Below are 21,451 nucleotides of genomic sequence, written 5' to 3'. Positions count from 1 at the left end.
GGTCCTGGAACAAGACTGGTCCCTGCCAGGTCAGCAGGGCTCCAAACACAACATGACGTCCCAAATCACTCCAGATCCACCTAGACCTAGAAAGGGGTTAGCTACTGGGGTTACTAAAATGTATCCGATGTGCTCCTGAACTTGAGGAATTTACAGCCTTAAGGGAGAAGGGAAAACTAGCTCGCTTCAGTGCCACCATGGTAACTGCAGTGCTACAAGGAGGCTGTGGGAACAGGAGAGGTTGGTCAGATCACTGAGGCCTGGGAGCCAAGGGAGGCAGTTTGAACTGACTTCTGAAAGCAAGAGAAGCCATAGAAGGGCTTTAAGCAGAGGAGTCAGGGCACAGACCATGCTTTAAAAGGGACCACTTCAGTAGCAATGTGGAGAAATTCGACTTAGAGATGGAAGTTAGGAAGGAATGAATAATACAATCAAAATGATCCCTAGTGCAAGGGAGAGAAAGAAAAGGGAATGGGTTTCAAGGCCAGCAGGTGGTATGGCGGTTAAGGCAGCTGGAATTCAAATTGCTGGCTGTGTAGTTAGAGTCCTGGACCCAGTGGCTGGAAAATCATACCAGGTACATGTGCATGTTACCATAATCCCAGGAGAATGGAGGAGAAGGGATTGTGGACAACACCCCCAAGGGGGGGGAGGGGGGGAGTTCTCACTTTCCCTCTCTCTCTCTCTGTCTCTCCAGTGAGTGTCCATGCCCTATAGAAAAACTAAAAAAAGGAGACCAGCAGTTAGCATAATGGCTGTTGCTGGACTCCCATCTAGTTGACCACAGTTTGAGTCCCGGACCCGGTGGCTTAAACTTGCACTGGGCGTGTGTGCATGTGTGCTCAAGATCCCAAGAGGAGAATGGAGGAGAGGGGATTGTGGTGTGGTGATTTCTTGCTTTCTGTCTCTCTGTCTCTCTCTGTCTCTGTCTCCTCAAAGAGGAATATCTGATTTCTCTCTCCTTTTGGACCTCCCTGGGGCATCACATTTTTCCATCTGGGTTTCTTTTCTATGTTTTCCCGTGCCTACTATTTAGGAAATAGTCCACAAATATCTGCCACAGCATAATTAGTCATGTACAATCCTACAGACCCAAGGAAACACGCGGGAGTATGCACAAGCCTGGCCAGACGGAACAGGCGACCCCTGGTGAGTCAAACTCTCTGAAGACCCCAGGCCTCTCACCCAGGACTAAACAGTGCAGCAAGAGTTCTGAAAGATCTTTGAGGAGCAAGCCTTGGTTTCTAGGTAGCCTGTCTAAGCAGCCTGCATACTTCTTGGGCTGGGTAGGAGGGCTCAGGAAGACAGCCTGGGCCTGCCAAGGGAAAGCGCAGCACCTTTCACTGAGCGCAGACCAGCTGCCAGTCGTCAGGCTGCATTTTCCACAGGGACTTGTGGCAGGCAGAGGAGGACCTGGCTGAATTGGAGGCCTACACCCAGCCTGAGCCCGATCCTCCTGACCGCACCCTGCCCCTTGGCCTCAGGCCTAGATCCTGCCCTCTTGCTATAGTGTGGGGCTTTGTGTTTATTCTCTACCTTCTCACAGGGGCTCATCCTTCCTGTTAAAATGCTGGCTGATCTTTCTGCCCCTCTCCACAAAGCATAAGAGAAATCCAAGGGGCAGTGAAAACTTCACGTGAGTGATCACAGATGGCAAAGGCCCTGGGTCCAACACATTTTCTGATAACTGCCTAGGTACGGTCTTTATTTGTTTTTTAAGGGATCCTCTGTGTCTTGGAAGAGCCACTTTAATTCTATATTCAATATTTACTATAATGGATGATCAATAGGCAGAGGAACAGAGGATAAAGAAAAAAGAAAAAGAAAACACAATGGGAACCAGCAGTTAGCGCAATGGCTATGTCGCTGGACTCCCACATAGTCAACCGCGGTTCGCATCCCGGACCCGGTGGCTTAAAACTCATGCCGGGCGCATGTGCGTGCGTGCCCAAGATCCCGAGAGGAGAATGGAGGAGAAAGGATTGTGGTGTGACCATCCCCTCTGGGGGGTGATTTCTCACTTTCTGTCTCTATGTCTCTCTCTGTCTGTCTGGTGAGCGCACACGCCCTATAGCAAAAACCTCTCCCCCCCCCAAAAAAAAGAAATCATAATAATAAAAGCAAATACTAGAAAATCCAGAAATCCATTTGGCTTCCATACAGATAAGTTACTTCTTCCATTGGTTGATTCACAATAAAAGTTCTTGTTATCTGAGTCCTCACTCTGTTCGTGAAGGCTTCAATGGGATGGAGGACTGCGACAGAGGAGCGAGCTTTGAAGAGGATTAAGACCAAATCCACCACAAATAATGCTGAAGAAGATTTTCTGTACTTAGGTGATCAAGAGCTGGCTATTATATTTTTTCAACAAACTAGAATACCAAATTAAACTTCTGAATCATTACTTTTAAAATAGTGCACCACCGGGGCAGCTGTGCCTAGTGGTTAAGGTGACTGGATCCCACATGGCCCACCCCACTGCAGTTTGAATCCTGGACTCTGCAACTTGAAAAACGTGCTGGGCACAGTGCCCACAATTCCAAAAGGAGGGATTTCGGTGTGATGCCCATTGCTCTCTGGCTAGCACACATGCCCTTTAAAATTTTTAAGAAAAAGCAAATAGTGCACTATAACATTTCTGTTCAGTTCTTTTCTTTCTTTCCTTTTTTTATTTTTTTAAGGTTGATCTATTTACTTCTTCCATGAAAGAAAGACAGAGAGAGACAGGCAGTCCCCACAAGGTCTACCCCCATCTCAGCCAGCGTGGACCCTGAGCAAACGCACACACCTGGCACGTTCAGGGAGATGCCGGGACGCAAACCCAGCACCTTTCTCAGGTGGGTCAGTTGCATTACCACTGCGTCACACTTGGCCCCAGCTCTGTGTCTTGCTACAGGTCTCCGGCAGCCTCCTCGCAGACCCCCAGACCTCCAGGCCTACCTGCTGGGCTGCCTCGTGGAAGAGTTCCTGCACCTGGGACATCCCGGCCATTCTCTGGAAGCGAGGTCCAGGCGGGTGGAGACCTCTGTGGAAGGTAAACACCCTGGTCAGGCTGGCTCCTCCTGCCCTTCGTCCTTCTATCTCAGCCTTCCCTGCACCAGGCTAGGCCCTGGCTGAGAAGGGGACCTTGTTCTCCCTCGTCTGGAAACTCACCACAGCCTCTCTGGGCGCTGCTTTAATACCCAGGCCGATCCTGATCGTCTTCAGGGCAGACCTGTGCTCAGACCTTGCCTTCACCCGCAGTTCCCCAGTTCTGTCTTCTCCCCAGTCCTTCAACATGTGGGAGTCACAGCCAGCTGCGTGGCCCTACCCTGTCCTGTGTGCCCCTGAATCCCCTCGTACACGGCCAGACTGGGGGGCGTCCTCATTAGAACCGGCTGCAGGGAGTGGGCCAAGGTTGGGCTTGAGCAGAGGAGAGAGGGGAGATGAGGAGGCTGTCTTGAGAGGCAGGGCCGGAAGGGAAGGGACCGAGAGGCGGGTGAGAAAAGATGTCCCAGCGTCATTATCAGGGCAGGGCCCTTTTCCCACCAGCAGAATCACCCCTGGGAATGGGCTTTGGTAGGGTGGGGACCTCGGCCCCCATCTGTGTGCGTCTCCCCAGCACAGAGCGGGAACCTAAGACATTTGAAGAAGGGAGAAAAGGAGGGGAGGAGGGCTGAGGGGGCAGAGCTCGCCGTCACGTGGGAAGAACAGGACCACGCTAGGAGCCCCCGCGGGCGAGGGCGGGCCAGCGCACGGGGAGGAGGCGGGGGGCAGGGGTGCGGGAGGCGGCAGCGCGGAGCCCCGGGACTCGCGTGCGGCTGTGGGTGCGAGCCGCGGGGGCACTTCCCACCGCGACACCGCTCCTGAGCCGGTGGCCTGCGTGTCCAGCCGGGCCCCTTCCTGTCCGAGGGCCTGCGTGCAGCGGGGTGTCCGCGCATGTGCGCGCCGGAGACAGCGGAGGCTCCACCTGAGCCGAGGGACAAAGGTGACCCCAAGTCTGGCCCCGGACTACGGCCCAGAGCTCCTTCTGCGGAGAGGAGCTGTCCCAGAGCCCACCCTCTCCGACCCCCACCAGCAGCCGGGCGGCCTCACCTGCTCCGCGACCGCGAGCTCCCAACGCTGGGCCCGCCCTGTCCCCGCCCCGCGGCCACGTGGATGGCCGGGTCTCGTCTGCGCGGGCCCCAGCTGTCCAGCTAGCACCCCAGCCACGCCAGCACCCACGAGTCTCCGGTCCAGGTGGAGAAAGAGGCGGCCTCCCAAGGATCAGGAGCACTTCTATCACCGCCCGAGGCTGGGCGCCCCCAGACCTCACTCCCAGGCCGGGGAGAGGAGAGGGGAGCCTCCACCTGGTGGGCGGGGAGCTGGGAAGGGGAAGCGCAGGGGCCACGGGCCCACAGTGCCAACTTCTGGGTGCCAGCTCTCTGGGTGGGGGTGCAGACGCAGCTTACTCACTGCCGCTCCAGGAGCAGCTGCTGTCCAACCCCGCACACCTGAGAAAGGCGGGGTTCGGGAAAGCACGTGGAAGGAGAAACCGCGCGCACCTGGGGCCCTAACCGCCCGGCTGCCTGGCCGCACGTCTCCCAAACTCTTAGCAAGTGGAACTTTCGTAAGAAAACGCTCCCTGGCAGGCTGATGTACCTGCAGCCAGCCGCAGCACCGCCTTTCCGAGGGGTGAAGTAAGGTTCCCAGAAACTCAGGTTGCAGAAAAAACGAAATTAACATACAGAGAGATTACATTATCTCCGTTTCCAATCTGGCATAGTTCCTAAGCCTTAAATAACGTGCTAGGCTTCCATGTGGGCTTCTGAGAAACAGGAGGGCAGCTGGGAGTACTTCCCACACCCACAAGCCTCTGTGTGAATCTCTATAAATAGAAGTTGTTCTTGTAAAAACAAAGGGGAAGGCAAAGCCCTGGGAACATTGAGAGAGCCCTAACCTCTGTCTTCTGCCCCCGCAAAGGAGGTGTGTGTGTAGATATGTAATATACAATTTGCCGTTTTAGGACTAGCTGGTGGTGTGGGGGTTAGGACAGCTGGATCCCGCATGGCAGACTAAGCAGTTCGAGTCCTGGACTCAGCAGCTTGAGAGACATGCTGGGCCGGAGGCTTGTCCGTGCCAAATTTCTAAAAGGAGAGAGGGATTGCAGCATGGTCACCCGCCCAGGGGATGCTTTCTCACTGGCCTCCTGTCTGTCTCTCTCTGCCGAGTACCAGAAATATCATTATATCATTAATGTGCAGTGGTTAAAGGAGAGAGAACAATCTAAATGTCCTTTCGAAGTTTCTAAGGTTTTGACCATTTTCATGTGAACAATTCAGTGCCATGAATCACATTGATAATGCTGTGTGGCCGTCACCACTACCTAGTCTAAAAGGTTCCGTTACCCCCCAAACAAAGGCTGTCCTATCTAGCAGTAACTCCATTTCCCCCAACCCCAGCCTGTGGTGACCTCTGAATCTGCCTACTGTGATACTGCATACAAGCAAAATCATACCTTTTTTTTTTTTGTGGGGAAGAGGTTTTTGCTATAGGGTACATGCGTTCGCCAGACAGACAGAGAGAGACAGAGAGACAGAAAGCAAGAAATCACCCCCCAGGGGGGATGGTCACGCCACAATCCCTTCTCCTCCCTCGGGATCTTGGGCACGCACGCACACGCACCTAACATGAGTTTCAAGCCACCAGGTCCGGGACTTGAACTGTGGTCGACTACATGGGAGTCCAGTGACATAGCCATTATGCCAACTGCTGGTCCCCTGGGAAAGATGTTTTTAATAACTCATCTCCATAAGAACAAAGAATCCCAGAAAAAATGATAGGTTAGCCACTTGTGAACAGAGGGATGGCTAATAGACAGGATGACACAGTATTACTATTGGGGTCCACTACGTATCCATATATTCATGGGTATGACCAGTAAGGTCATCTTTCTTATTCATTTTGGGTCGGTCATGACACTTAGGACATTCTTTATTGTTTTGTCTCAAGCTGGTTTCCTGTTTGCTGCCACCTTCTGATAAACCTCCAGTATCAGTGTGAACTTTGAAGAATCTCATTCAATTCCCTATTAACCTGAGCTAGAAGACATTAAAAAGGAAATCTGGCGCCAGCAGATGGCGTACTGGTTAAGGTGCTGGATCCCACATGGCTGGCTTTGCAGTTTGAATCGTAGATCCAAAAGCTTGAAAATCATGCTAGGCCCTTGTATGTGCATGCCCAAAATACTGAGAGGAGAATGGAGGAGGAAGGATTGCGGTGTGACCATCTCCCCTGTGGGGGGGATTTCTCACTTTCCCTCTCTCTTGCGCTCTCTCTCTCACTCACTCTCTCTCTCTCTCTCTCTCTCTCTCTGACAAGTGTATGTAGTCTAAGGCAGACTAAAAGAGAAAAGAAATATACACATCTCTTTGCTAACAGTACTTATCACTAGGGGGTGGGATCGAGAGGGTAAAGTGGGAGAGGAAACTTACTTGGTTTATAAATTCTGGATTTTTACTGAATTTTTTTCCTTACAATGAGCACATGTTACTTTGAAATTTGGAAGAAAAATGAGTGAAGAAATTAAAAAGACAAACAACGTGGGGCAGACTATATTCTCCTAGCATGGTTGCACTAATGCATCCTACCCCATATGCTCTTCTCATAATATGACACTGAGATTCCTCCAAAGGAGATGGGGACAAATGACCTGCACAAACAATTCTTGGAAGAAGACACATCAATGGCCAAGGAGCGCATGGAAAATGCCAAACGTCACTATCATCAGGAAATGCAAATCGAAACCACAGTGAGGCATCGTCTCGTCTCATTTAGAGGGGCCATCATCAAAGAGACAAAAATGAACAAATGTTGGCAAGCATGAGGAGAAAGAGGCACTCTTACACTGCTCTTGGGAATGTAAATTAGTACAGCCATAATGGAAAACAGTATGGATGGTCTTCAAAACACTAAAAGTAGAACCGCCATATGATCGACAATCCCATACTAGGCATATATTCAGAGGAAAGGAAACCAGCGTGTCATCAGGATACCGACATCCCAGGGTCTCCTGCAGCATCCACAAGAACCAAAGTATGGAAGGAACCTACCAGTCCATTAGCAGATAAATGAAGAAAACATGGAGTGTGCGTGTGTTCTATAGAGAACAGGATACTACTCAGTCATTAAAAAGGATGAGCTCTTGTCATTTGAGGCAACGTGGACAAGCCTGGAGGACAGTAGGTGAAATACACTGGGCACAGACATAGGACCAGCACCTGTTCTCACTCATATATGGAAACTAGAAATGATGGTCACATAAAAAGTAGAGAGTGAATGAAGACTGACTACAAGAGTCTGGGAAGAGTAGGCGGAAGGGGTTAGGAGCCATGTTGGTTAAAGGAAACAAAATTATAGACAGATAAAAGGAATAGTTTTGGTGTTACAAAGTACAGTAGGGTGGGACCAGCAGTTAGCGTAATGGCTATGTTGTTGGTCTCCCACATAGTGGACCACGGTTCGAGTCCCGGACCTGGTGGCTTAAACTCACGCCAGGCGTTTGTGCATGCATGCGTGCCCAAGATCCTGAGAGGAGAATGGAGGAGAAGGGATTGCAGCATGGCCATCCCCCCATGGGGTGATATCTCGCTTTCTGTCTCTCTCTGTCTGTCTGGCCAGCGCACGCGCCCTATAGCAAAAACCTCTCCAAAAAAACCAAAAAAAAAAACAAAAAACAAAGTACAGTAGGGTAACTATAGCTACAATTTCTCTTATATCTGAATAGATAATAATTTCAAATGTTCCGCAAAGTACTGACAAATGGTTGAGATGATGGATATGTTAATTACCCTGATTTAATTATCAAACACTGCATTCTTATACTGAAAGATCACACTGTATCTCATAAATACAATTATTGTCAATTAATAAATGGACTAGCTGGTGGGATAACGGTTAGGGTGACTGGATCCCACGTGGTTGACTACATGGTCTGAGTCCCAGACTCAGCCACTTGAAAAACACACTACATGTGTGCCCCAAATTCCATAAATGCTATGTACCTGAATTCCCTTTAACTATGTACATAGCATTTAATTTTACAGACTTTTCTCTCTTTTTAATTTGCCAGGGGGCATATGTGCTCACTGGAGAGAGACAGAAAGAGGGAGAGCAAGCAAGCACCACCATGGGTTATGAGCATGCTGCAATCCCTCCTTATGGAATCTTTATTCCAGCCCCCAGCTGAGGTCCCTGGCATTGTCAAGCAAAGAAGAGCTGGCCTCGCTGGGCTGTCTGAATCCCTAACTCACAGAAGTCATGAGAGAGAAGAAATTATCGTTGTTTAAAACCACTAAATTCTGGGGACCAGCAGTTGGCATAATGGCTATGTCACTGGACTCCCATGTAGTCAACCGTGGTTCGAGTCCCAGACCCGGTGGCTTAAACTCATGTCAGGCGAATATGCAAACATGCCTAAGATCCCAAGAGGAGAATGGAAGAGAAGGGATTGCAGCATGGCCATCCCTCCTGTGGGGGTGGTTTCTCGCTTTCTGTCTTTTTGTCTCTCTTTATGGTGAGTGCACACTCCCTCTGGCAACAACGAACTCTTAACACTGTAAAAAAAAAAAAAAAAAACAACAACCACAAGTTCTGGGATCATTTGTCAGGTAGCTAGCAATAGGAAGAGAATACAAGATACAAGGTACATCCAAGCAAGCTAAAAAATATTTCCTTTCAAAGTATTTTTATTCATTTCATTTTTTAAATTCACTGTTATTCCAGCCCAGTTAGGTACAAAATAATAATTTTGTTATTAAACTCACCATCTTTCTTCTATTTAATAACAAGTTCAAGTTGGAGCACACAACAGCAAGGCCATGTTCTGTGGGTCTTTCCCAGCCCAGCCTCAGACACTCCTTCACTTCTTTCTGTCCAGTGGTCACCCTGAAAAACGTCTTCTGCAGAAGCTGGTGAAGAAACCATGTCTTGAAAGAAGATCTCATGGTCAGAAAGTCTGAACATCTCTCAGAAAGTGAGAGGAGGATCCAAGTTTGGACAGAGTCGACCAGAACAGACAAGCGAAAGCAGGTTGAAAACATTAACTCATGCCGCAGCAAGTATGTATGCAAACATCTTTCACCGCCCAGGCCCTAGAGCCAGTCAAAAGTGCCTCGAGGTGGTGTGGCAGTTAAGGTGACTGGATTACACAACTGTGCCGCTCTGGTCCCGGACTTGTTGGGACCAGAATCCCCCAAAATCCTAAAGGGGGAGGGATTGTGTTGTGACCATTCCCCACGGGCGAGGTGGGGGTAAGGATGCTTTCTCACTTTCCTTCTCTCTTTTGCTATCTCTGGAGAGTGTATGTGCCTTTTGGCAAAAATTTTTAAAAGTGTCTCCACAAATGGGTCAGGAGGCCAGCTGGCATCAGAATGGTAAGATGCTGGAGCCACATGGGAAGGTCCCAGGTTTGTACCCTGAGGCCTCCCTGTGCAAACCAGGGGGGTGCACGCATGCCCGTAAGGAAGGTTGGCTGGGGTCAGGGGGGGATGGCAGTGAGGACCCTGCTGCGGGGAGCTGTTTCTCTCTGTTTTTCTCAATCAGTCTAAGAGGGAGGCCACCTGGCTGGCGGGTACTCGGCAGTCCCTAGCTGTACTTCACGGTCACACAGGGGTTCCAGGAACCACTAGTTCCTGGAGAAGCCAACCCCAGAGATTTCAACTTAATTACTGAATCGGGCAGGGGTGGGGCCTAGGCATCAGTATTTTCTTTAAACTACTCAGACGATTCTATATGTAGCCAAGATTAAAACTGTGGAAATGCGGAAACCAGCAGTTAGCGTAATGGCTATGTCGCTGGACTCCCACGTAGTTGACCGCGGTTCGCGTCCCGGACCCAGTGGCTTAAAACTCACGCTGGGCGCGTGTGCATGCATGCCAAAGATCCCGAGAGGAGAATGGAGGAGAAGGGGTTGCGGCGTGACCATCCCACCTGGGGGGTGATTTCTCGCTTTTTGTCTCTATGTCTCTCTCTGTCTGTCTGGCGAGCGCACGCGCCCTATAGTGAAAACCTCTCAAAAAAAAAAAAATTGTGGAAATGCTGGCTCATCCACAATGGCAAAGGCAGTAGGGTGCCACTGCAAGATTCTGGGGTTCTATGGGAAGACCCCCAGTTCAGATCCCAGATCAACCTGAATAAGCCAAGGGTGCTCATGACCCTAGCTGGCCAGAAAACTTAGGGAAGGCCGGGGATCACAGCATGGCAAGACCCTGTCAGAAATCTCTCTCTCTCTCAAGAAATACTTTTTAAAAAATGTACAAATTTCTAGCTCAATAGATTTTCCTCCCTCTCCAAAGCACCGGAGAGAGAGAATGCGTCCTAAGAGTGGCGGTGTCTTGCTCATAATTTCCAGTGACAGGGAAAGGGTGTGAAATACATCACTGAGGAAGCGCAGGCAGTTTAGCACTATGGTTTTAGGTAGGCCGTTGTCACACACTTCCGAGGGCACGCCTGCCTCACGGGAATGCTGCATGCACCCAGGAAGTCTGCTGCTTCCAGCATTGGGCTCACTTCTCTACACAATGCAGCCTCTTTAACCCAAGGGGAAGAGGTAAGACTGAAAAAGATTTTCCTTCTTCCTGGAACTTTGAAATGCCCTTCCAAAAGCCTCAGATGCATAGGAAAGTGTGTCAGAGGGCTGCCAGGCATGACTGGGAGTCAGAAGGCATGAGCCAGGAATGCAAACCTAACTGAAGTACTAGCCCCTCGTGCAGCCAGAGCGCTCCCGGTTCCTAGAGAAGTAGGGTTGGGCCCCCAGGGCACGCTCTGTGCTGTGGCTTCTCTGGGTAGGGCTGAGCAGAGAGGGAAACTCCTCCCACACTGCTCCACTGGTCAGGTGTCCCCAGCTCCTGTCGAGCAGGTTTCTCCTACAGGATCTAAGCTACTTGTTGACTCTGGGGGCTTGCCCTCTGACAAGAGAGTCATCCTTCCCCTATCAGCCACCTGGCCTCTGCCATGGGCCAGGACCTGCATAAGAAAACATGTGATGCAGAACGAAGCCAAATAAACAGGGTCTAGCTTATTTTATGATAGTGGCAGCCTTACTGCACTGTGACAACGTGGCTGGCACTCAGCATTTACTTAAATATCACATAAGGAAGATCAAATGACAGACTGTCAAGCAGATAAGTCAGATCTGAATTCGAATCCTGGTTCTTCCTTTTCACTGTGTCACCTTGCGCAAGGTGATACATTAAAGAATGTGTCTGAGCCTCAGTTTCCCTATTTATAACAGAATTAAAGATACAATCTGGCAGGGCTAGCAGGTGGAGTAGTGGTTAAGGTGCTAGACTCCCAAATGGCCAATTGAGGTTCGAGTCCCGGACCTGGTGGCTTGAAACTCACATTAGGCACTTGTACATGCATGCCCAAAATCTCAAGAGGAGAACAGAGGAGGAAGGATTGCGGTGTGGCCATCCCCCCCTGGGAGATGATTTCTCACTTTCCCTCTCTCTGTCTCTCTGGTGAGTGTATATGCCCTACAGTGAAAAAACCTTGAAAGAAAGAAAGAAAGAAAGAAAGAAAGAAAGAAAGAAAGAAAGAAAGAAAGAAAGAAAAGGAAAGGAAAGGAAAGGAAGAAAGGGAGGAAGAAAGGGAGGAAGAAAGGGAGGAAGAAAGGGAGGGAGGGAGGAAGGAAGGAAGGAAGGAAGGAAGGAAGGAAGAAAGAAAGAAAGAAAGAAAGAAAGAAAGAAAGAAAAAAAGAAAAGAGAAAAAGAAAAAGAAAAAGATACAACCTGCTAAGCTCACCTGGAAGCGTTGTCACAGAGACTTTAGAATTTTGCCAGGGATTGAAACTCAGATCAGCTGCTGTTTTCAGAATCCTTCTTCTCTCCATTTCCAAAGTCACATGCCTCAAAGTTTCTGGTCCTCCTGCTGTTAGCCACAGAGCCTCAAGCACCTGGCAGTGCTTTTGCTACAGGACCTGTGGGCTCCCTTCACACCCTCAGCTCTAACTCGCAAGGCCTGATCCCTCTCCTTCAACCACATGCACAGGTACCTGGCGATTACCAGGTACGGAGACCAACACTGCGCCCACGATGGAGTGCGAGCAGGACTGTTCTGGGCAGGTGGGAAGGCAGACACGACCATCTGGAACTAGTAAGCACACTGTGACAAATGGCCGCTAGAAAACTCGGATAGGGTGGTCGGAGCCTCTGCAATGGCTGAGACTGAAACCTGAAGGCTAGGGTGGAGCTGGAGGGGTTTTATGGATTGTGGAGGAAAACTGCCTGTGTAGCAGGAGGGGGCCCGAAAAGCACAGAAGCCTGAAGCAGCCCAGGGGTGAGAGCAGGATGATGAGAGGGTCCTGGGGGGTGCGGGGCCTGGGTCAGCAGGTGGGCAGGGCCCAGGCGAGGAGCAGAATGTTCCCCCACACAGCCACTGGGAAGCTTCCGAAGAATCTCCTGTGGCTGGCATCGGCTGGAGGCCACGGTAGTTGTGCAGGCCCGGCTGTGGGTGCCACGGAGCGCAGGGTCAGCACAGCACACGGATCCTTACTAGAGGCAATCTACATACGGGGTGGGAGCAGGGGTGGATTTGGGGCCTGGGACCCTGACGAGTGCTTGTCTCTCTCCCTAATGAATGAAAGAGAAGCAGCTTGAGATGGGTGTGCAGAAACTTGCAGGAACCCAGAGAGAACCTGGGGCTGACTTTGCCTGTGGTGGCGTAAAGGGAGGCAGGGTTAGAGGGTCTGAGACATACGAGCCGCTCCTCACTTGCCAGTCTCATGGAGCTGATGGTATTTACAGAATACATTTTGTGGAGTGATATTTATGGAACCCAACAGTGAGCAAGGCCACTCCCGGTTAAAGGGCCACGCACGTGGACAGCACGTTTGCCTCCGTTCTTGCTCCTGGTAACTGGCACGGGGAAGGGGCTGCAGCCCTGGCCATCCCACTCTTCACTCACGGTACTCTCGTACTGCGTATTGAGCTCTGGCCAGCCAGAAGCTGGAAAGGGGCCAAGGGGAAGGAAATCGTTCTGGGCCCTGACCACCTCCTCTGGCCCACTTCTACACTGGGGTCTGGGGACAAGCCCAGCACGTTAGGGTACCTTGTTCTCACTGGCCAGCTGTGAGATGCCCTGCAGTGCTGGGCGCCCTGTGGGAGAGCACAGCGAGGGTCTGGGGTCCTTGCTAAAAGGCAGCGTGCGTAGGAGGCGGGGCCTCGTGTGTGTTGGAGAATCTTACCTCAATGGTTGTAGTTAGTGCAGAACTACACTTCCAGGCTCCCAGAACAGTCTTAATGCCACTGACCGGCCACCATCACCTCTGTCCCCTTATAGCACTCCTACTGCCTCCTCTCCCCGATGACACGGTTCACCCATTCATACCAGCCTATCCACACCAGCAGTTTTACGCTGTGAACGAAACACCTTTAGGAAGCTTACCAAGGAATCCAGGAGCCCCACAATTGTCTCCCGATGAGGAATTCGCTTCGCACTTCCCCTAAACGTTAATACAAAAACCACTTAAATAAACCTAACTTGCATGAGAGGCAGGGCATCACGTGACCAGTCAGCTTCTGTGTTTGGTACAAACCTGCACCAGCACGTAACAGCCAATCAGGAGGAAGAAAACACAGGAGGTAGCAAAGGGAAGAAAAAGGTGACAGAATCTACGTAAGAGGAGGAAAGCGGAGATACACATTTGCCCAGCCAGTTACAGTAGTTCATAGGTTGACACCACTGCTTGGCCGGCTGAGGACGCCCAAAAAGCCAGCCATGGTGGTATGCACCTGTAGTTTCAACTACTCTGGAGGCTGAGGCAGGAGGGTCATGACATATCAACTGCCAAAAACCAAAACCAAACCCCCCACATCCTTTTCTCTTCCCTGGTAAAGCTGGCTGCAACATCCCAATGCATTGTCCGTATTTTGCTTTTGCCACATGGGCCAGGTTTCTGCTTTGGATTCATCTATAGCTTGGGAGTAAGAGGGGCTTTCATCCTCACTTGTGTAGGACAGTTCTGCCTTTCGCTCATCAGTTGCAATACACATTACTGTAAAGACTTGCTCGAAAGCGTTTCATTCCTTTAAGGATCTTGGTTAATGAAATCGTACTTTTTAAAAGTTTGCTCTAAGGTGTGCACTCGTTGGAGACAAGACAAAGACGGAGTAAAAGTGAGAAGGCGCAGCACTGCCCCCTCGGTGGGTGGGTAGGTGCCATCACAATCCCTTCTCCCCTTGGGATTCTGGGCATGCATGCAGTGGCGGGTGTGCTTCTCCAAGCTGCCAGGTCTGGACTTGAACCGCACAGTTGGCCATGAGACGTAGCTCCCTTAGCCTCCACACCACCAGCTACCCCAATACTTCTAATGAAACCTTCTGAATTGTTTCCAAAGTTTAGAGAACATGCTTGCAAAGTTTAGACCTTGCCCTCCGTTTGTGAGTAGACAAGGATTATGAATGAAACTCTCTTCCTTAGGACATGCCTACCACTTTCACCTCATTGACTAGTTACTCCTTGCTGGCCGCTTACATCCAGAAAGACTGGCTCTCTTATCTTCCTCAATCTTCCAAACGGACTCCAAGCCAGACACGGTGTATGTTCTACTCCAAGGTTCACAGCACTTGTTCAACTCGGCTCATCTCACTTTAGGGGCACCTTGAAAACCAAAACTAGGGAATGTTTGGTATTTTACAGTTTACAAATTGCTCTCACATGATTTGACATCCACAGCAACTTAGGTACTTTTATTATCCTCATTGTGCAGAGAAAATCGGTCAGAAAGGCAAATGACTTGAACAAGGTAACACAGACGGATCAAGGCCGAGCCGTGATTGGACGCCGAGTCTCCTGCTCCTTCACGGTTCCTTCTTTGCTCGGACAGCCTGCAGAGTACTACCAAGCCACACCCGTCTGACAGCCATCAACAAAAACCACACTGGTGGCTCATGTAAAGCTGTGCCATGCCACACCAGTTACGATGCCTTGGAAATACTTCACTGAAGAATACGTAGTTTTCACATACGTGCCAGACTCCATGGATGCTTCCCCCATGCTGAGTGTCACCATCTCTCAAATGAGGGCCAGCTCAGTAACATGCACACCAGCTGCTCTCAGCCAAGGCTTCTGTCAGTTCCTGTCCTGTTTACTCTGTGTCCTCTTCCTGACAATTTCTAGTACTGTAGCAGCCTTAACCCTCCTGTTGTCATTGACAAAAACTGTAAATGGTGGTGCCAGAGCTCCCATAGAAACACCATCCTGGGACTAGTAGATGGCATAGTGGCTACATTGCTGGACTCCCATGTAGTCGATCGCGGTTCAATTCCTTTACCTGGTGGCTTAAACTCATTCCGGGTGCATGTGCATGGGTGCCCAAGATCCCAAGAGGAGGATGGAGGAGAAGGGACTGCGGCGTGACCATCCTCCCCGGTGTCTGTCTGATGAGCACACACACCTTGTAGCAAAAAAAAAAAAAAAAAAAAAAAAAAAAAAAAAAAACAAAAAAAAACTCTCCAGAAAAAAATAGAAAAAGAAACACAATCCCATTGGAGCCTTAAGAGATTAAGTTTGGGGACCAGCAGATGGCGTGATGGTTACGTTGCTGGACTCCCACAGAGTTGCCCGTGGTTCAAGTCCTAGACCCAGTGGCTTCAAACTCATGCCGACTCGTGTGCGTGTATGCCCAAAATTCTGAGAGAAGAATGGAGGGACTGCGGCGTGGCTATCCTCCCTGGGGGGTGATTTCTCGCTTTCTGTCTCTGTCTCTCCAGTGAGCACAGGCATCCTGTAACAAAAATCTCTCTTAAAAAAAAAGTTAAGTTTGAAAAAGTTGCCTAAACACCTTAAAAGAAAGGATCAAGGAAAAGAAGTATCAGGTAACTAGGAACTAGTGGACCTTACTTAACATACATAATACCAAAATCATAGACGGGGTTCAGGGGGGCTGAATGGCAGTGACTTCAAAGAACCAAAACAAATATTAAAACCTTCCTATGAAGACTATGCTAGAATGACTACTTAGCCTTGGTTTAGTTAGTTCTCCTACCTCCATTAAGCATCCTCAGGCCCTCATTTCTGACCACCCCATCACCTGTACATTGGTCCTCTAGTATTGTGAATTCTGACAGCACTCATTTTTCACCCTTGTGATAGGCCAGTTTATTTGGAACAAGGTCTATGGTCTCATTTCCAAGTCTAAGCTTAACTCCTATCCTCGAGTTTGGCATTTTAAGTGGGGGATAACTGACAAAGTTCTTTATTCCCACTGTAATAGTCTGATTTACCACCTTCTGGAATCAATTTATTAAAATCATGCTTTAAGCTATCTTAGAACAGGCAATAATAACATCACCTCTGTTTAGAAATGAGACATAAATTAATATAGCACCCAATGCATCTTAACAGTTTTAATCAGCTAAAGTACAATACTGCAACTGTAATTGATACCTCTATAAACAGCTCTCAGATGCTCAAAGATGCTAGCCTTCTCCATCAGCTATTATTTACATTTAGTACAATGCCTGCTGCTAAACAGGTGACCAGTGCTGAGTGAATGCAGAATAAAAGAGCCATGCCCCAGCAAGTAGAAATTCATGTCAAGCAGACATATGATTACTATCACTGCCATGCATTTCTTTGGCTCTCTTTGCCACCTTGAGGTGAGCATCATAGTTCTAGAATCTAATGAAGAACGAGAGAAGTTACGGAATATCAGGAAGGTTCTTAGAACTTTAAAAGCATATTGTATACATGGGTAAATTCGCAAAGGCACAAATGGTCTCTGGTTTACAATCACACACATGTATATATACCCACGCCAGTGTACGGGTGAAGTGCTTTACTGGAAAAGTCTTTTTTATTGTATTTGGAAATGGCAGAACCACTAAAGTGATGAGACCTCATTTTTAGCATTAGTTCACTTAAAAACTTTTCACCTCATTGATTCTTTATCACATGAATACAATTTATTTGAATACCTTACTGGGTTCACCAAACAGGGAAAATAATAGAAAGGCCAGCACTCTGAAAAAAATGGGTAATTCCATCCAAACATATAGTCAGAATAATCTTCATATTCAATTTAGTGCATGATAAATTATCAAGTAAGACTCAATGACGACACATGAATTCAAGTGACTTCAATTTTATTTTTTCTTATCGTTTTCAGAAGGTGGGAGAAGTACCACATAGAGTATCTCCCCATCCCTCTCCCCACCATTCCTAATTATTCAAGAAAAACAAGGACTGAGGAAATGCATCAGTAGACTATCAGTGGCATTATTATGTACAATTGGTTAAAGCACCATACTAATAAGGCCAGGGTCCTAGGGTTGAACTCTGCACGGACCAATTAGGTTAAAGTTGCTCCATGGACCCACACTGCACTCCTAACTGCACCCCTAACCGCAGACAGCTTTCTTACAATGCATCCCACTGGTCACAAGACAGGGTACTGGCAAAGTGGCAGATGGATGAAAAATGTAGCTCCCAAGAATGAAAGAGAAAAAAATAAAATAAAAATCCCACTTACACTCTTGATATTGGGCTAAGAGAATCTAATCTGTGGGAAACACACACACTCTTAGCTTTATGTTAAACATATTTCAGTCTAAAATACCAATGACAGTAACGTTTGACTCTTGCGTTATAGAACTACTAAACCAAACATTCCACACACAGCTACAGTAAAGGTCCTGACAATTGTTACCCAATTTGCGTAACAGACTGTTACTCCATACAGACACTCTTCGCTCCTTAACTGTCTATGCACCATGGTTTTTGCATATTTACCGTTAGTTATTTGGTTCAGAATTTGTGAAAGACTCGGCTAGAAAATTATTCATAAAACTGTATTCTGTATTTTTTATTTTCAAACAGCCAGTGTCCACATTTAAAATGCAGAATTTGCAAATATAAGTTAGTCTAGTAATTCAATTTAAAATAAAGCAAGACAACTTCCTGTAGTATGACAATACACAAAGTGGTATAATTAACTACAAATGGCAAGGTTAACTATATGACAATAGTGCCAAAAGCTGTGACACCCATCAAACCTCTTAGGAATAGGTCTGTTTAAAGAACACGTCCATGTTCCATGCCTCTGCATGAAACCAGCTCTTACTATAATTATTACAAAGGCTCAGCAACTCATTCATGGCATATGGGGTCAAGCAAGGTTTTATTTTTACAATGACAATAAAAATGTATTTAAACAAACAAAATAGCCTCCTGATTGTTTAAAAACAATTCTATTTGGAGGGCAAAATATATTTTAAAATATACTGACTTACCAAATCTGAGTTATCAGGCTGCCAACTACTGATGTAAAAGTTTGTATTTAAAAATATCACAAATATCTTATTTAACAGTGAAAATTTCCATGTGATAAATTTCATTGCAAAGCAACTTTCACCTGAGTAGATTTTGAAATTTAGTGCTCATATTTTTGGAGGGGGGGAAGGCAAGACCCATCTTGTTCTCTGACACTGAGTTTGCAGCTGACTCCGTCACACTCATTTCCCAAGGGGCTGAAAAAGCGATCTGCTGTGGCTGTCCCGGGACACATGATGCCCCCTTGCCCGTGTAAATTTGCTCTGGCATTCTGTGACTTCTCAGTATCCACCAACGATTTCCACTTAGCCCCCCCCATTCAAGCATAGCAACCCAATTCATTCAGTTCTATACAACAGCATCTATAGTATGTACATGTTTAATTATCAATAGGAAATAGAAAATAAAATTTTACAGTGATTGAGAAAAGGTCAGAAAATGGATAGGAAAAGTAATACTGTATAATCAGAATATCCTATATCCTACCAGTTTCAATGACAGGGCTTTTCCTTTATTAGTTGAAATACAAAGAAGGCATAGGGGATCCCAGGAAAATAACACTATATATCAGAAAATTCAACGTGCTCCACCATCAGGATTTCCATCACACATTTAATTTCTTCTGTACAATTTTTATAAACTTGTTTTTCTTTTTAAAATCATCAGATTTCCAGATTAAAATTCAGCACTACACAGTATGCCCTTGAAGTAAAATGAGGTTACCTGCTTTATTTGGATACCAAGTTCCCTTCCAGACAGCATTAAAATAAAGACAAGTAAGACTACACAGATAAAATCCAGTATAATTCAAATCCAACAATGAAAAAGTTCCCCCATATTGTTGCAAAATTCTTTCTACTGAAATGCTCTGCTACAATAATAAAAAGCATACATTACATATAAAAGATACCAGTGTACTAAAAAGTGACAGAAGTGGACTAGCAAATCCTTCAAAGCACATTATATAAATGACTAGCATTTAAAAACATTTCTCCTATAAAATGTAGGTCATATACATTTATAAATTGGCGGTTTATTTCTAAAGCAGTGATGTGTGTTCAAATAGTTAGCTGTTCTGTACAGTATATCTACTCACTTCAAACTACAATAGGTTTGTCTTTCTTTGTATCGAAGTTGAATAAATTCATCTGATCAGCTGAGAAATCAAGCTTGAAAAATAAGTATCTAAAAACCAAAGTAGAAAGTTTAGAATTACTGAAATGCAGGTATGAAATATGAAGAGAACTATCTATTTCACAATGGAGCTGAAGTCACCTCAAAACTTATGGGCTTGAATCTAAAACAGAAACAAATATTAAGATCCAAAGCAAACCACAAAGTTAGGTAGCAGTATAGAAGCAGGAAAAAAACCCACACCCCTTTCTTCAATGTGATGGGCACTAAGTTTTGCGGTCTTCCTCCATCTTGCAGAAGAGTGGTAAGGCCATTCAATGCTTAGTGAGAGTGAGTACAGATAAAGTCAGATTTAGCCTGCCTCCCCTGCAACTTCGATTATGCTGTGTAAACAGTGTTACGTTCCAATAGGAGGAACAATGGAATCTGCTTATAAAAACTGATTAAAGATAATCATTATTAAATGAAATAAGGATAATTAATAACTCTGAAATGTTTTTAGAACTTTCCTGATGCTACTTGTAAGTTAGCACTGCTATGTATTATTGCTTACATACAGTACAACATCATATGCCTTCTAACATAAAGCAGTACTGTGATTTGTTTGTACATATTTACAGATTCTTAAAAACAAGCTGTAAAAACATTACATACTTTCAGACAATACAAATTAGCACATTGGTACTCACTTCAAAACAAATGGAATGCATAACATTAATAAACATCATAAAGGAAGACTCACATAAAAGTCCTTGATTGTCAAGACACGTTTATATATAAACTCTAACTGTGCAGAATTAAAGATTCAATCATAGGTACATCCTTATTGATGACCCATATTTACAGCATGGTATTGCATAAAAAAATAAAATAATGTTTACAGGGTTTTACTTTTTTATCCATTGGATTAAAGAAAGCAACAAACATAACAAGAAATGTTTGTCTGCTTTAGTCTGTTTCCTACCAAAGTTTACGTGAAAAAAGGAAACATACGGTTTTTATTTGCAGAATATAGCAAAAACAACTGGAAAATTATTTCCCTGAAATAAAGCAATTTGAAACGGAAAAGGTTTAAATTAAATTGCAGACTCAAAAAATTTCTCATTGATTATAATAGTGCTTCTTCAAGTAAATATGCTGCGAAAAAAAATGAGTCCTAGTTTAAAATCTTCTAAGTCTAAGAAATGTAGTACTACAATAATGCCTACTTTTAAAGTTTCCCGGCTTTTTTTTTTTTTTTTTTTTAAACAGCCCTTTAAAAACCCAAATGAATAAAATGAAAGAAGTGGCAAAAGATCTAATCTAGCTGGCACCCTGCAAGTGAATCCCATCTGTGGAAACGAAAGCCTGCCCTGAGCACAAGGCTTCTGCCTCTCCAAAGAGAAAATGACCCAACTGCTGGCATCCTCGGCCAGAGCTGAGAAGATGGATTCCTACCTTATCAAGTAGCACATCTGAATGTAGATCCAAAACACTGAAGAGCCACTTAGATTCTCCAAACCAAAGGAAATATGTGTGTAGTAAGAATTTAGTTTTCAAAAAAGCCTTTTAGATCTAACATGATCTGTTAATCTTCAAACGCGAGAGTAAGTCCTAAGTGAAAAAAGCACATGCCACTCACATTGATCAAAAGGTCAAGGTAACGTGTTAAGAGCATGTTTTTATAGAACAATGTGCTGAGAGAAATGAAAAACATTAATTAAAAAGGATATCTCATATCCTCCGTGTTCTCATCTAAAGCAGCACAAAAGTCTACTTATTTTTTCTGTTAATGCCCAGATAGAAATTAAATAACTTTCTGAACCAAAGTAGGGAAACCCAAACTGTTGAGATGTTTATCATATGATGATAATACAAGGTAACTCTGGTAGGCATTTAGAATTTCACAGTAAGAGAGTGATGACTATACTTAAATGGTAAGTCAGTAAGTTACGCTGGCTAAGTATCACTTATTTCAAAAACGCTTATAACCTGGTAGAAAAGTCTGCCATTCTGTAGATTTAAAGAAATGTGTTGAAGACAGGAA

General features: G+C 46.2%; 1 protein-coding gene and 1 long non-coding RNA gene across 2 annotated transcripts in view; both read right to left on the bottom strand.

Annotated features, from left to right (window-relative positions):
* The window catches only part of SLC12A8 (solute carrier family 12 member 8), a 158,019-nt gene extending 153,867 nt beyond the window's left edge, over nucleotides 1–4,152 (bottom strand). Inside the window, exons 1-2 of the mRNA XM_006154559.3 lie at nucleotides 4,075–4,152; nucleotides 2,941–3,025 (exon numbers count right to left, since the gene is read on the bottom strand). Of these exons, the coding sequence (XP_006154621.1) occupies nucleotides 2,941–2,991 (51 nt within the window). The 5' untranslated portion in view covers nucleotides 2,992–3,025; nucleotides 4,075–4,152. The remainder of the gene's footprint in view (nucleotides 1–2,940; nucleotides 3,026–4,074) is intronic.
* Nucleotides 4,153–17,088: 12,936 nt separating this feature from the next.
* Nucleotides 17,089–21,445, bottom strand: LOC114008909 (uncharacterized). Its single transcript, XR_003550391.1, has 2 exons — nucleotides 20,863–21,445; nucleotides 17,089–19,476 (listed from the first exon to the last, which is right to left on the bottom strand). It is a non-coding gene; the product is annotated as an uncharacterized LOC114008909 (long non-coding RNA).
* Nucleotides 21,446–21,451: the final 6 nt, after the last annotated feature.

The sequence above is a fragment of the Tupaia chinensis genome, unplaced genomic scaffold, assembly GCF_000334495.1.
Source record: "Tupaia chinensis unplaced genomic scaffold, TupChi_1.0 Scaffold000415_1, whole genome shotgun sequence".
NCBI classification, from domain to species: domain Eukaryota; kingdom Metazoa; phylum Chordata; class Mammalia; order Scandentia; family Tupaiidae; genus Tupaia; species Tupaia belangeri.
Note: the sequence above shows the minus strand (reverse complement) of the source record. Positions and strands in the feature narration are given on the sequence as shown.